The sequence below is a fragment of the Crassostrea angulata genome, chromosome 9 (assembly GCF_025612915.1).
Source record: "Crassostrea angulata isolate pt1a10 chromosome 9, ASM2561291v2, whole genome shotgun sequence".
In the NCBI taxonomy this organism is placed as follows: domain Eukaryota; kingdom Metazoa; phylum Mollusca; class Bivalvia; order Ostreida; family Ostreidae; genus Magallana; species Magallana angulata.
In genome coordinates this window covers 23,955,246-23,972,686 of record NC_069119.1, presented here as the reverse complement: position 1 = coordinate 23,972,686, position 17,441 = coordinate 23,955,246, and the positions used below count along the sequence as shown (strand labels likewise).

Below are 17,441 nucleotides of genomic sequence, written 5' to 3'. Positions count from 1 at the left end.
ACGTGGTTAGAAGAGAGAGAGAGAGAGAGAGAGAGAGAGAGAGAGAGAGAGAGAGAGAGAGAGAGAGAGAGAGTCGAAAGATGCACCAACCACGGGAAAGATGGTAATCTGTTACAGATGTTCCAAAATGAGGCACGCTTTATTCCAGTGTCATGCAACAACAACTTACATAAACAGGTATTTCAGCTGCAGTTACATTAAATTAAAAAGAAGAGCCAAGGTAAATGTTCAGTTCAGCGTTTACTTTCGTTAGTACCACACCTTCAATCTCGAGTCCAAAGACTGATTTAGTAAGTACATTTTCTTGCAATGTGACAACTTCTTTAGAGAACATGCCTACATGTGATGGCAGACCATATGAATGTGAACTCGGTTACTGTAATAGGAGACACGGGTTGTAACGGTGTATTGGTTTAATATAAAGATTTTAATTTGTGATTTGCAGTTAACTGGCAAGTGTCGAGAGTGTGTTCTTCTAGATGGATCCAAGATAAAAGTACAAATTGCATGCGAGGGGATTGACACACCTTACTTTGTTGGGGATTTTGAAGAATATGTATGATGTAATCATAGGGAACATTCCAGACGAAAGAGACCCAAAAGATCCAGATATGAATTGGAGTCGCAGTACCGCAAATGTAGTGTTAACTAGACCACAAGCTTGCAATGCAGGTAAAAAGACTAAGTCAATTTGTGTTCCAGATAATATAGACACTGCAAGCAGAAGAGAAAATGCTACAGTAACTCTGGATTTAATTCGTGGTTAAGTGGGAAAGGATACAGAGGCAGACCCCTAACGTTCATTTCATAAAGATGAAAGTAATGATTTATAACTGAATATTTAAATCGGCCAATGTTGAAAATGGAAAAAGTTCACTCAACTATATAGTTGTTCCTGAAAAATTCAGAACAAAAATATAAACACCCGAAATTGATTTCTGATGTCAGGACATTAAGTCATAAAAAAGAACAATTGGCAGAGCGTATCAGAGTTCTTCTGGTCGGTAGTGCAAGGAGATGTCTGGCGACTTTGTTAGTTATGTAACATTTGTCAAAGGACAACTCCAAAAGGTAGGATAACATAAGAACCTTTTGGTAAGATGCCTGAAACATTGTAAGCGTGCTGCAGTAGATTTGTTTGGCCCAAGTTAACCAGCAGCGGACCAAAGGAACCGGCACATCTTCACCATTGTAGACTTTGCTTAACGGTACCAGAAGTCGGTGGTTTTAAAACGTATAAAAGCTGATGGCCGAGACAAGTCGCGATCGTCTACTCTCATTTCGACAGCTGACGTCGACAACGCCGTACCACATCTTGTGCAATGGATTGGTCAAGGGTTTTAGCCGAACGCTTAAGAAATGATGAGACGACTTTGTGCAGAGGGCCCTAAGGTAGCAAGGAACAGTTTCGGATAAAATACCCGTCAATACTTTTGTAACATTGAGAGCTGCTGTACTTGAAGGCTTATGAGTGTTGCTAAAATTCATGAAATGATTTTAAATGATTATCATTAGCTAGAGGGGTGTCTCTTGTTGAAATTGATATGCAATATGTAGGCCCCATATGTTAGGTACATGAGAATCAGAAGTAAAATGCGAAACCTGCGGCTATGACTGTTGTGTTGACTTTACACAGTGAAATTGCAAGTTACAGACGGGAGGTAAAATAACACGAAAAGAAGGTGGATGGAGCATTGTAAACTATACACTGGTAAGTTTCTGACATGTGATATGGCTACATGCAAGCGGTATGGAAGGTCAACCCTCTGCAGGGAATTAGCTGTGGGAGGTCTAAGAAGCTGAAAAATCATGAAAAATTAGCAAAAATTAGGTAGAGAATTTTACAGGTTTTGACTAGCAATTATCTTCAGAAATTGGTGATTGGCCTTATAAAGAGTGAATTAAAGGTATTTGTGCTGAATGGGACTGAGGAAATTCTAGTTACAGAGTTCCGAAAACATGCATCCCTTGGCTACAATGAATTGTATCAAAAAAACTGTCGCCTGCCACCTAAGGACTGTGATATCAATCTGCGGCGCTATTTGCCTTTCGTGACACCACTCAAGAAACTCTTGGATATTCAACTTTTGAAGTGGTTGAAGGTCACAAAGTCAGAGGTCCTATGTGGATTTTTTGTAAGCTACGGATAAAAGAGGTATCGGAACCTGAAATTAAAACAACTTATCAGTATGTTTCAGATTTAAAAAATCGTCTTCAGTCGACATTTCAACTAGCCAAAGATAATCTGGAGAGATCAGTCACCTACTGTAACGAACGGGCGGGGCAGCGAGACATGAAGAAAGATGAGAAAGTTCTTGATTTGCTTCCTACCTCTAACAAATTATTGATACGGGTGGAGAGGACCTTACAGAATAGTTCAGAAGGTAGAAAGTTTAGATTAAAAGATTGATGTTGACGAAAAGTTAAAGATGTTCAATGCTAATATGCTGAAAACATATGTTGATAGACAGGAAGATGAAAATTTTAGCAGAGATATTGTAGGTGTGGCAATTAATGATGTACAGGCATCAATTCAATCAATGACAGTGATCTAAGTAATTACAGTGTACTAGTATCCGCGACAGCTGAATACGGAAGTTTCAGAGGATGTCAACATAATTAATAAACTTGATAAAAAGACATGAAATTAAAACATTGCTTTGTAAAATACCGGTACTCTGATGTTCTCACGGCCGTTCCAGGACTTACTACTTATTGAGCAAAGTATGTAATCAGATTGACCAGTGAAAAGCCCGTACTTTCAAGACATATCCATTTCCTTTTATTTAACTTAAAATTGTTTATGAAGAGGTAAGGAGAATGCTAAAAACAGAGATCACCTCATCATAATGATAAACAAGTTCAAATACTGTCGAATCATTTTCATTCGTGGGGTCAATGTTCGTTGGCAGCTCAGGTGAACGATTGGGTTCATGGGTCTTCTGTTTTATAATTAATGGCAATTTCTACTCTCAATGTTAAATGTTTCGATAGGTTGGGTCAATATTCAGAAAAAAAGGAATAAATTTCATTTGACAAGGTTTGGCAAAACAAGATTGACCTTATCATTGTTGAACAAAGATATTTGTTCCTACTTTTCCAAAAAATAAGATGTTGGATCCGAAGAGATGCCGGAATTTTTAATATTTTTTTTTAACATGAGGATTTAAGAGAAAATTAAAAGACAGTAACAAGTTATTTTTAAGTTGAACCACCCTAACCAGTATCTCATCGTCCAAAACCCACGATTGATTACGTGTCGTTCATTGCTGCGAATTTGCTATTAAGGATAGCTAAAAATCTCATGGGTTCTCTTTTCAAATCTCATGGGTTCTCTTTCTAATGTTAAATCAATCAAAACTAGGTAAAAACGATTATCTATCATATATGTGTACATTTTTGTTTTTAAAGTGCAATAATATAGATGCTAACGAAAAATTTAAAATGTATATATATAATTTTCAAACGCACTTTTTTTTCAAAGTAATTTTTCGAAGTGCGTAATACATGTATTTCAAAGTGCGTTGTAACTATGCTGTTGCTTTTCTTTAACATTGTTAATAATTTCCCTACATATTGCAAATTTGTTTTTGTTTTTTTAGTTTTTACTGCTTACACAATAAATAAGCCAAGTAAACCGAATGACGTTTTCCTGTCGTTTTATTTTTCTTTTACCAATTTTTGAAGGAAAAAAAATCATTCTAAAAAAAAGAAAACCGTCAGATGTTTTGGACTGATACAATGTACATGGAAAATTGAGAAGAAATACCAGTAATCCGCGTATGATAGAGAGAGAGAAAACAAACCATGAAACCAAATTAAAAGTTTTAATGTTTGAAAAATAAGCAAGCATAATACATTTAATTGCAAAACAAAACAAAAATATAATATCTGAATGTAAATATGTTCAATAGCACTATTTTAACTTTTGATTTTGGAGATATTTTATTAATTTATATATTGCAATGGGAATGGGCACAAGTTATAAAAACATAATTCGGCCTCTCCCTTCAACTTATAATAACAGTATAAAACACTGTGCCGGATATTTATGCCAGTGCCAAGGTGACATTTTTGCACCCGCTTAAAATGCAGTTTCGGAAAAACCCATGTATACCAAATGATACACCATTGTCTTGACAATATAAAACAACTTTTGTTTTTAGTGTGTTTCACTTGACAGGTGAGATGTTTACCTTGAAAAATTAATATCCCATCGGAAAATGATAATTCCCATAGGTGATTTGATTCTCCTACATGAAATATTGACAATCCTATAGGATTTTTAAAAAGTCCTATAGGAATTATATTTCCTGTAGGAGAATGGTATTTCCTGTAGGAATTTAATTCAGACATGTAGTTTTCCTATAGGATATTAAGTTTTCCTATCGGATTTTATCAAATCCTATCGGAATTGAAATTCCTATTAAAAGTTCTTGTATTCCGATATAATATTTCAAATTACCTATAGGAATATTGTTTTTCCTAAGGGAAAAATTATTTTCCTATAGGAATTTATTTTTTAAAAGGTAAATATCTCACCTGACAGGTGAGATACAATGATAACAAAAGTGGTTGTTAACTCTTTAAGCAATGGTCTATCATATGGCATATTTGATTTTTCGATATATGCAGCTTAAGCAGGTGAAAAATGCCACCTTGGCACTGGCATAAGTATCCGACACAGTGTTTATATAAAAGCACAACAGTTTCTCTGCTTCTGACAATAAATGTGTAACAAAAATCCCATACACATACTTGCAATTAACTTTAAATACACTAACATGTATTTAGTGAATTTGACAAACAATATGGGATTAAGTATTGCACTGAATACTGTTAAATTGTTTCTTTTTACATTTAGTATACACAACATTTATCAGAAATTGCATTTTACATCAAGTTTGCGTAAGCTTGATTACATATAAAAGCTCAGACTTTCTCTATTTCAAACATTATTCATAAAAGATTCTGCGGGACAATTAGCAATGTACTTCACTTAGAGAAGAGAGCCGCTTTCAAATAAAAATCTACTTGAAGTTCTCAATGAATTTAAACACTGTTAATTTATATATTTGAGTAAAATTTTCAATATGTTGTCGAGTAGTGATAAATACATGTATAAAGATTTTTTCAAACATTTTCAATGATTAGTTACTTATAAATGGCTTATTACCAAAACAAAAAAACACTTCATAACATTGTATTTCCTAAATTGACATGCTGCATGCAAAAATTTCATTACAATGCCATGAATATGGTAGTATATGGCAAAACAAAGCTACACATAATTAGAGTCTATTAATAATTTATTAATATCAATTAGTATAAGTAGACTACCAGTACCACACGGATAAGTATGAAAGTTGTAAAAATTTGATGATCATTAACTAAATTATTAGGTCTTTCCACCTTTCAGGTGAAAGACCTCTTGTTTTCTTTATGTTTTTAGGTCTTTCCACCTTTCAGGTGAAAGACCTTTTGTTTTCTTTATGTTTTTTATTATTCTTATAATTTTTCTTTTCTATTTTCCTTGGGACAACTTTTTTATTTCAAGAGATATTGAAACAATTTTTTCTTAATGTTATTGGCCATTAAAAGTTATGGTACCAAATGACCCTTTGCTTGATCACTCTCAGAACTTACAAAGTTATTGTCCTTGTGTACGAAAAGCTTGTTATCGCTACTCCTCTGAAACCATAAGAGATAGAGACTTGGAACTTTTACCAATGTCTTCAGTACACTTAGAGGGTTCTTCAATCTACTAATACCGAAAGGATCTGAGCCCCCCTTCTATCAGTTATTGCCCCTGAAAGTATTTGAATTTCCATAAAATCACTTCCAACTTTTTTATTATTTATCATAGAGACTTCGGACCACTTGGGATGGAAGCGTCTACCTTGGCCGAACAAAATGACATAAAGGTCAAAGGTCAAGGTCATCTACAAATCTCTTAATTAATGAGTTTTTAGATCTCTTTTGTTTAGGATGGTAGAGAAAAACTTTTTCATGGATGTAGTAGGACATCTTAAGACATTTCAAAATATATCCCCTTGGCTCCTTCTTATAAATAGTAACAGAGTTATTGCCCCTTTTGTACGAAAAGCTTGTTATCGCTACTCCTCTGAAACCATGAGAGAGAGAAACTTAAAACTTTTACCAATGTCTTCAGTACACTTAGAGGGTTCTTCAATCTATTCATACCAAAAGGATCTGAGCCCCCCTTCTAGTAGTTATTGCCCCTGAAAGTATTTACATTTTTATAAAATCACTTCCAACTTTTTCATTACTTATTATAGAGACTTCGGACCACTTGGGATGGAAGCATCTACCTTGGCCGAACAAAATGACATAAAGGTCAAAGGTCAAGGTCATCTACAAATCTCTTAATTAATTAGTTTTTTTGTCTATTTTGTTTAGGATGGTAGAGAAAAACTTTTTCATGGATGTAGTAGGACATCTTGAGGCATTTCAAAATATCACCCTTTGACCCTTACCATGTAACAATTATAGAGTTATTGCCCCTATTGTACAAAATGCTTGTTATCGCTACCCCTCATTAACCGTTAGAGGTAGAGACTTGAAACTTTTAATAATGTATTCAGTACACTTAGACGCTCGTTCAATCTATCATACCGAAAGGGTCCGCAGTCCCTTTTATAGCAGTTATTGCCCCTGAAAGTTTGAACAATCAATAAAAACACGAATAACTTTTGAATCAATAATCATAGATAGATCGGACCACTTGGTATTGAAGCGTCTACCTTGTCAGATCAAAATGACATAAAGGACAAAGGTCAAGGTCAAGAAATAAAAAATTGCAAACTTAATCGTTTGACACTTTTTATGAAGTAACGCAGAGAAATACTGTATTCTATCGAAGCAATCTTATGTCAAAAAAAAAACAAAAAACAAAGAGGTGGAAAGACCTCTAATTGTTCGAGAACAATTAGTCTACTAGTTTATTCTTCTTCTTCTTCTTTTTTTCTATTTAGCTCGGGGTGACTTTTTTATTATTAGAGTTATCCAAATAATTTAAACTTTAGGTAATTGCTCATTAAAAGTTATGGTACCAATTGACCCTGTGTCAAAGAACTCCCAGAACTTACAGAGTTATTGCCCTTTGAGATGGAAATGCTTGTTATCGCTACTCCTCTGAAACCATAAGAGATAGAGATTTGGAATTTTTACCAATGTCTTCATAACTCTTAGAGGGCTCTTCAATCTATTCATACCAAAAGGATTTGAGGCCCCCTTGTAGTAGTTATTGCCCCTGAAAGTATTTAAATTTCCATAAAATCACTTCCAACTTTTTTATTATTTATCATAGAGACTTCGGACCACTTGGGATGGAAGCGTCTACCTTGGCCGAACAAAATGACGTAAAGGCCAAAGGTCAAGGTCATTTGAGAAGCTGTTAATTAACGAGTTTTTATATCTCTTTTGTTTAGGGTGGCAGAGAAAAAACATTTTTATGGATGTAGTAGGACATCTTAAGACATTTTAAAATATAGCCCCTTGGCTCATACCTTTGAATAATTACAGAGTTAAAGCCCCTATTGTACGAAATACTTGTTATCGCTACTCCTCTGAAACCATAAGAGATAAAGACTTGAAACTTTTACCAATGTATTCAGTACACTTGGAGGGTTCTTCAATCTATTCATACCGAAAGGATCTGAGGCCTTCTTCTAGTAGTTATTCCCCCTGAAAGTTTTTAATTTTCTATAAAATCATTTCCAACTTTTTTATTATTTGTCGTACAGACTTCGGACCACTTGGAATAGAAGCGTCTACCTTGGCCAAACAAAATGACATAAAGGTCAAAGGTCAACGTCAGTTAGAAGTCTTTTAATTAATGAATTTTCATATCATTTGAAATACAGAATTTTAGTAAGGGTTTCAATAGCTTGCTGGATTGCGCAATAAGGTATTCAATTGGGTCAGCCAGGTATCACATCAAGTCCTGTGGTTACTCAAGTGGAACTTGTTATTCATTTTGTATAAAGACAGCTAGCCTGTAGAACACTCTCTTCTATTGTTAGCTTTACTGTTTATACGATTGTGTAAAGAATATTCACTTGGCTCAGTTTTGTTCATAGTAAGTGGAAAAAAATTCAGAAAAGTAATTAGATAAATCTTTACCGATATATACAACATGTAATTTTTAAAGAAATGGCTTGATAATAATAAAAATAAAAAATCTCTTTTAAAACCATTTATCAATTAATGGCCCTGTGGTTTTCCCATTTTATAGTATAACATATATCATAGGTATAGTAATGTTTTGTATATCTTATTGAGCAATCTAGCAATTCATTAAAATATTAGGTGGAAAGACCTCTAATTGTTCTCGAACAATTAGCCTACTAATTTTATTTATTTTTTATGATGTACAAAACCAGATCAATGCTATACTTAAGCTGAGTTTCGTTGCAAATATGTATGACAAATGACCTTCAAAAGGTATTTACTTACATGCAATTACGACAATCCTTCACTGCAGTTTCTACATATATGGACTTGCTAATCCGATTAATGTATTCCACTGGCAATATGCAGGCAAATTCAGCAGTCGTAAAAAATGGTTCCTTATTTGTTTACAACCAAGCAAAATAATGCCACAGAGAAGAACAAATACAACAATATCTAAATTTCGGCCTTTACCTAGACCTATATAACACGGAAAATCAAATTAGATTCAGTCATTCCACATATTCCATGCAAGTCAATTGATCAGAAAAAAATGAACCAATAACAGGTTTATTACCAACGATGTACTTATAAAATCCTAATTCAAAAACACAAATATGGGATGCTTACCCCGCGTGCTGAATTTACATCAAAATTGTAATTCATACACACAATGACAAGATTGTGGCACAATATTAATATTACATTAAAAAATTAAAAACCCAATGTATTGCCAGGCATTTCGCTGTTTTACTAAGGCCCACCCTTTATTTTCATCTTTATTCAAAATCAGCGTTAACAAATGGCTAAAAATCAAGATGATTTTCCGCTGTAATTTTTTCTTAATAATAGCGATAATACATTTATCCCCGTAACAGTAATGTTTTAAACTGTTTTAATGAGGTCGTTTTAATTTAATTGTGTCTGAAAAACCAACAAATTTGGTGTGGTTTCATCGCATAAGGAGGGGGTCCCAAAATGTTGTTAGAGCATATCATCCTTTAAATTTTTCTGTATAGGTATTTAACGTTTAGTGAAACATTTCTAGTGATAAATCAAAATTTCAGCGTCAATCGTAGAATTATAAGCAAGATACAAAACTCACAATTTTCGGCTTGGTTTGAGTCAATTTTTTGTTCACAAGAGGTAATTACATTCAACTTAAGATTTTTAAACTTGGTATTTCCTATTCAAAATGAACAAAAAATGGCCTTAGTTCTGTGAGCAAAGCATTGTATATTGCTTATATTTCGAAACTTGAACAGCTGAATGTGGTTAGTAAAGAGAAAATTGTAAACAATTTAAACAGAGGAAACCTGCACTAAAACAAAGAAAGAGCACAATATATATATATATATATATATATATATATATATATATATATATATATATATATATATATATATTTATTTATTTATTTATTTATTTCTAGCAGCAAAAACAATCACCGTTTAAACTGAAAATGCAGAGCATCTTAACAAAACACGTTGCACTATACCGGTAATCAACCATAATGTAGAGATCGTACCAAATTACCAATAGAATGTATAGTATCTGTTGCTAGCGCTCTCGAGCGCTACCAACTACGTTAGTCATTTTTCACTGGAATACGCATGCTCGACTCCATAGTAGGGGATTTTGGGAATACTGTACTATTGTGGATAAACTGTACCATTTGAATTTCGTTTTATCATCTTCACATGAAGTTCTGTGTTTTATTGAAAAATGTAAAAAAAAGTAACAGTATCTTACGTTTAATTACAATGCAAAGTTATTCTAGATATTATAATAAATAGCTAGCTTTATCTAAAATGCCTTCAAGCTCGGAAAACAACCTCGGATATGTTTTCCGAGCTTGCCGGAAATGCCATGCCGGAAAGGCACGAGAAGATACGACTGCTACACAACAATACCAATGGTTCTTAAAAAATTCTCACCTCGAAATTGAAATTACAGTAGAAACCTAATGATTAAGGCACAGTCAATGAGCTATGCCATTGCCGATGTGAAGCCCACTCTAGATTCACAATTCTAAATTGAGACCCCACTCCAGCACAATTCCAGTACACCACTGTGCCTTCTTATTGTTAATTAATTGATTCAGGAATTTAAACCAATATTTAAGAAATCTGCTTCTGTGTTTTAGAATGGATACGGTGCTAGCTCACCAATCTTTTTAAAAGATAAACTTGTAATATAATACGTTGTTAGAGCATCAGATTTTGCTAATTTGGCACAGGTAAACAATTAACAGTCTGATTTACCGAAGTCTATATTTGATTCGATACGTAAAAATTCCAAAATACAGGCGATATTTCCCCTCAAGTTAAAAAGTATAAACGATATTCAAAACAACGTAAAACCACGGTCACGAGTGAAAATGTCAACGCATTAAAATATTTAACCTCAATTCACTTCACGAAATCGGCACAATTTATTTAGAATGTTTCAAGTACTAGTATCCCTTCTCACGTAAACTGTTGCACAACAAGCATATTCATCTTTGTCAATTTGACCCGTTTGTCATGCGTCAACATTCAAACATGGCTGCCTTATACAAAGAACTTTCGTTTTCGATATGGAATACGGAACCCGAAGTTATATACTGATTGACATGACCGCGATTATCTCTTAATTTTTATTTTTGTAAGTAACTCAATTTGGAACAGAATTCGCCGATAATTTTTACAATGTATATTTTCCTTTACATAAGGATTATTTATGCAAAATTACGTTGAATTTCACTCGGTAGTTCTTGAGAAGAAATTTTTTAAATGCATCCCCCTTTTTCTACAGTTTCGAGGTTTTCTCCGTTTTAAATAACGATCTGTCTTTCATTTCTGCAATTTATAATTACCTTTCTATGGGGTTGCTTTGTGCCAAATTTGGTTGAAATTGGCCAAGTGGTTTTAGAAAAGAAGTTTAAAATGTGAAAAGCTTACAAACGGACGGACAGACGGACGACGGAAAAAAGGTTATCAGAAAAGCTCACTTGAGCTTTCAGCTCAGGTGAGCTAAAAATCAAATATTTTCAGAATTTGAACAATTTCCTCTATCTCAATATAGATCGATATCTGCGATAAAAGAGGATAAAAATATTCTAAAAATAGCCACAGCCAGCCAGCTCTCTGACCCTCTTATTTAATAGTCATCTTACAATATCATTGTAATATTTACAAGCATTGAACACCGCTGCACAAAACCACTAACCCTCTTGTTTTACAATTGTCTAACAATTGTTGCCAGGGTAAGGTGGAGGTGGTGTGGGGTCATAGTTCCCTGGCCCTACCCTAGATTGGTAGGTTGGTGGTCTCTGGGGGTTGTAGTACTGGGGTGGTCCCTGGGGGTTGTAGTGATGTGGTGGTCCCTGGGGGTTGTAGTGCTGTGGTGGTCTCTGGGGGTTGTAGTGCTGGGGTGGTCCCTGGGGGTTGTAGTACTGGGATTGTCCCTGGGGGTTGTAGTACTGGGGTGGTCCCTGGGGGTTGTAGTGCTGTGATGGTCCTGGTGATGGCATGTTTTGCCTCACAGTAACTCTCATACTCACCCCTGTAATTAGGACAACAGGTAGATTCCGAAAATGGTGGGAGTCGTTGATACATTTCCTCATTCTGTGAATCTGAATAAAATAATGTAAAATAAAATTCATTTTTTTTTATCTTTTCATAAAGCTTATAAATTATACAATATAGTGTTTCTTTAACAATTACAACCCTCAGACCATCCATATATTTTCTAAATCAGACTTAATCAGTGTATCTAAAAATCAAGTGCGTTTCATTTTTTTTTTGGGGGGGGGGGGGGGTTATACATGTATATATTGACAGTTCTGACTTACACAACAGCATGGTCCTCCGAGAAGAAGCCAGAAAGGGAAGCAACCCACAATACACAGTGGGTTCATGCAGTAGTCCACTGGAGTCGAGTAGTTGTGGATTGAGATTTCCATGTGTCCCGAGTTACTGCTCCGCCTAATGTCAAAAAGATCTGGTTGCGAATCTACAGCCCAACTGTACCACTGCTTCATTGCTGGGCCAAAGTCTAGCTGTAAAAAGAAAAAAGGTGGGATAAGAACAGTATCAAAAGGCCAAGTAAATTAATGTTTTGTTTCTCAGGCACTGCCACATCAGGTCATATGCTTAATAACTGCTACATTGATTAAACGCTGAAGCTATATAGTCAGATTTGGAGTACAAAAAATTAAAAATATTCATTGACAATGAATAAAATGTAGTATGAAAATTCAATCTGTCAATAAATAGGCAAAATATTATTGCCATTTTCAAAAAGTTAAAATTCATAACTCAATTTTTCAGTTTTTAGGTTAAAATAGAAAACAGAGTTATTACTCTTTGCTCTTTTTTTCCCAACAAAAACAGGAATAAAATACCTATGGCTCCTCTGAGAAAATTTGGCCAGATCTGTTTTTCCTCCATGCTCATTAATTATTTTATTGATAAAATTTAAATTGATTCAACACGCACAGTTAAATCGCTCAAAAACTAGCAGTCAGTATTTACCAGGTAATAACATTTGCCGGAACTTAGATACAGGTATATATAGATAAAATACGATCTGCCATTTTCTAGTATAGGGCGATGTCAGATGTATGTGTTTCCAAATTGACATGTGGATGGTTTGACAATGATGATCTGAGTGACCAGACATATTCTTACCTGCAGACAAAACTCTTTGCCCTCTTGCATGTGCTGAGTGATCTCCAACAACTTGTGGGTCAGTACTTCTCGGATTCCTGGATGCCTTGTGTTCACAAGGACTGCAAACTCACCTAAAAAGCCATCAATATATGAACATGTATATAAGACAACTTGGAAATACACTTGACTGCACGAGTGTATTAAATCTCAAGTTCCAATGATAATTTACTCACTGACAATAATTTATGAGAGACTATCATTATCTTACAAGCATAAATAATCATTATGTCGGATTCAATATTTGTTATAGCGGTGTTTCAATAAACATGTCCCAACTTTGGATGTCTATACCTTTGCACAAACATTACATATTTTCTTTACAATAACTGCATCTGACAGCGTTTATTCCGGCAAAATGTATTAGAGTGCAAATACAATGTACTATGATGTCATAATTAATATTTGATGACATCATCAAAAGTCAAGTATTCAGGTAATTTGAAATGGATGATAAAAATGATCCAATATTGATATTGTAAAACTGTACTTTGAGAATGGAAAATCGCCAACCCTAGTGAAAAAGGTTTTGAAAAAGAAGTACCCAGATGTGAAACATCTTTCAAGGAAACAAATTTTTCGTAATGTTACTAAATTTGAGCAGTACGGGACTATCGGTGACAGAAGAAAAGACAGAGGACTGGCCGATCGGATGAAAATATTGAAAAGGTGAAGACAATTATCCAGGAGACTCCAACGAAATCAGTAAGGAATGTATTTAGAGAAGTGAACTCCAATATAAGTTCTTCATCTGTTTATTGAATTTTAAAATACGATTTAAATTCTATAATGCAACATATAAAAGATACGGACATTTCATCCCGGTTAAGTTTTGCACAATTGATGTTGAGAAACATTGATTTAACTGACGTCATTTGGTTTTCTGGTGAAGCACATTTCACTCTGGCCGGACATGTCAACAAGCAGAACATGCGTTTCTTGGGAACTTCAAAACCAGACTTTTACGCAGAAAGACCACTTCATAGTCAGAAATTTACAGTATGGGCAGCACTGAGTAGTATTGGTATCATAGGCCCCTTTTTCTATGAAGAAGATGGTGAAACCACAACAGTTACGTCGCAACGTTATCTGACCATTCTAAAAAAGAAATTTCTTCCTGAGCTAAGGAGAAGATATATAGAAATGAACAACGTATGGTTTCAGCAGGATGGTGCCACCCCACAAACTGCAAAAATTGTACTTGAATGGCTGGCTGAAAAGTTTGGAGAACATTTCATATCCTTACGTTCAAACATTGAATGGCCACCACATTCACCTGATCTCAACCCTTTAGATTTCTTTTTATGGGGCTATTTAAAGGACCGTGTTTATTCACCACCCCCACAAGTGCTCTGAAAAATGTCTATACGAAGAGAAATCCGACGTATAACCGTAGACTCTTATAAACATGTTATCAGGAACTTCAGAGATAGAATGAGACTAGTGACTGAGAAACAAGGCGGACATTTGGAACACGTGCTAAAATGACGTTAAATCGAGTACTGTGCGTCTAAGTTGACTTAGTTTTAAAATGCCTGTCGGAAAATAAATGATTCAGCTTTATTGAAACTTTTGATTTGATAAAATTGTATGCAATTGCTCATAACATTTTTGCAAAATTTCAGTTCATACATGAAGCATAACTTTTATTCTAAAACTGTAAAGTTGGCACACGTTTGCTGAAACATCTTGTATGTATGTTACTATATGTATGTATGGTTTTTTTTCTATTAGAGCAAAGAACTAGGTACGTTAAACAGCAAAACCGGCCCCGTTTTCGAAGTTTTAAATGAAATATTTGGAGACTTAGCCACTTCAAAACAGTTTGGTTTTTAATGAAGGGACTCATTAAATATCATGATTAGATATATCATTTGTATACAATTTTTAATTCTCAAATTTTATTTCTCATAATTTCATTTTTTGAAATATAAAACCTGAAATGACTTTTAATTGATCTCTATAGAATTAATGACCTTATTCTTTATTTTACTGACATGGACCGTTTACTTTATGGAATGTGAATTTGGAATATGAATTAAGAGGTTCAGACATAGTTTTCACATAATAAATTACATATTGCCGTGAGTGATATTACCATTACAGTGTCTGGCAAATTGAGCCTTTTCCTTTTGTGTATCAAAAGCTAGGACATATATACATATCGGTATATATTGCATGTACTTATAGCCTTTGTTTGATTACAGTGTCTGTTTATTTGAGTCATTTTCTTTTGTGTAAAAGAACACATATAATTGTATATGTATATTTATAAGGCTCTTGTGCTACAGCATGAAGTTAAATCAATTTTCCGAGACAAACCTCTAAATATTTACTTGAATCTTACCTTTACAGACAATCATTATTGTATAAAAAACGGAATGCGTAATATGTGTATATATGTTATAATTGCATTTGCAGTGACATATAGGCCCAATGGGCCGGGTGTTTCATTATCTATTTTGTATAACATTTTGTAATTGTTAAAACACGTGTCACTATTTGAGAAATAGTGTTACCACAGGTTTGGGTTATCCAGCAGAATCCAAAAAATTTCAAATCATAATATTTTAAAATTAATTGAAAATTTTAAACCAATAAAAGTGATTTAGTTATAAATATACTTTAATTAAGCCACATTAATATCAACATATTATGACTATATGTAGTGTAATAACTTCATTATAATTTGATGAACTACACTGTAAAAGGCCTGACCTTTCCAAGTCTTGTGGACTTCCATCACTCCGTAATACTCAGCCTTTTGATGCTGCAGTTTCACGTGAAACAAGATCGGCTTTGTCAACAGGTCATTGCTGAGCCGCTCTAGTTCCTCTATACTCTCCACTTTAAACTCCCTGTAATTTAAAAGTTGTCCAGTAAGTATACTTAAGTATACTAAATTAAGTATTTTACGAGCGGTATCCATATATATATATATAACAGAGAGCGAGATGAAAGGTCTTATTTTAATTAGAAAATCTCTCTCTCTCTCTCTCTCTCTCTCTCTCTCTCTCTCTCTCTCTCTCTCTCTCTCTCTCTCTCTCTCTCTCTGTAATAGATGTAGCTAAATATAGCCTAATAACTATTATATTTAGAGAAGTGCATGGACAGACAAACATTTATAGTAATCTAATCCATGTCCACTTTTCTATAAATGAGAAAGTACAGCTTTTATTAACCATATTTAGTCTATATTTTTAGTTCATCAGATGAGCTTTCTCACCAAAATTTGTCCGTTGTCTATTGTCGCTGTCGTAAATTTTTCACCTGTCACGAGCGGTATCCATATATAACAGATGAAAGGTCTAATTATAATTAGATTGAGAGAGAGAGCGTGTTGACGGCATTTTTATTTTTTTACCTGTTAATTGGGTTAGTCCATATTGCCATGTTCATCACTTTGTTCTCTTTGCGATTCGAAGACCCTGGACACAAGTTGTACAATAAATGAGGATTGGCGACAAACTCTCCCCATCTCAGAGCCGTGTACGCCGGCAATTGCGAAGAGTTCTCGGTGGTTGCTTCCATTTCCCTTTTACATGTATTGTGAAATTTTGGGAATTCCCAGGCAGCTTAAAAACATCCAGGTTGGGATGTGAAGATGTTTTTCTTTCTTTTCGAAGTAATTTTACTCACTGAGTTCTGCCCAAAATGTACCAAAAATTTAATATATCATGTGTGTCTTCAACTTGTAACGTTATAAAATTATATTTTTTCCAGACTATTGCCAGTCTTCCTTAGGCTTTAATTTAGGATGCATATTATATGTATACAGATTGCCAGTCTTTCACGGTGCGTCGATTTACCCAAATGGACCCAAATGGCGAATAAAGTGGAAAACAATTACAATAAAATCCTTATTACTAAAATTTTTAATTGTTTTAGTCATTTCATGGGGTTGTTAGCCGTTATACATGTATTTGGTTTAAAAAATAATTTTATTATAAATTAATAATTAATTAATAATTATTAAAAATAATTATATTATATAGATTGATACCAAAATTTTAACATTAAGAAGGATAAAGATATAACTTGTATCATAATCTTAATTTAAGATAAGTGCTGGTTTTAGTAATTTTAAGTATGATTGTACGAGAAACCGCTGAGTCTGGGCTCTGGTAGGGCGTTGGGTTTCACAAAACTCGATAAGAACAGTTTTCTCATTAAGGTCTTCCGTTTCCAACGGAAGACCTTATAGTTTTCGTACGATTTCTTATTAAGGTCTTCCGTTTCCAGCGGAAGACCTTATTGTTTTCGTACTGTTTCTTATTAAGGTCTTCCGTTTCCAACGGAAGACCTTCTTGTTATTCTTCGGTTTCTTTTTCCCTATTCTTATTAAGGTCTTCCGTTTCCAACGGAAGACCTTATTGTTATTGCTTTGTTTCTTTTTCCCTATTCTTCTATATTATTATTATTTTTTTTTCTTACAAATTTTGTGCACGCGAGATCTCGAAAACTACTCAATTGATTTTCATAAAACTTTCAGATCTTATAGATGATGACATGAACCGTATTGCAAATTTTTTTTAT

The 17,441-nt window shown here is 34.1% G+C and overlaps 1 protein-coding gene across 1 annotated transcript; it reads right to left on the bottom strand.

Annotated features, from left to right (window-relative positions):
• Nucleotides 1-10,999: 10,999 nt before the first annotated feature.
• On the bottom strand, nucleotides 11,000-16,716 carry LOC128163179 (uncharacterized). The gene is made up of 5 exons (XM_052826707.1): nucleotides 16,270-16,716; nucleotides 15,624-15,763; nucleotides 12,867-12,979; nucleotides 12,029-12,235; nucleotides 11,000-11,809 (listed from the first exon to the last, which is right to left on the bottom strand). The coding sequence occupies exons 1-5, from the start codon at nucleotides 16,434-16,436 to the stop codon at nucleotides 11,423-11,425; spliced, it is 1,014 nt and encodes a 337-aa protein (XP_052682667.1). The 5' UTR covers nucleotides 16,437-16,716; the 3' UTR covers nucleotides 11,000-11,422.
• Nucleotides 16,717-17,441: the final 725 nt, after the last annotated feature.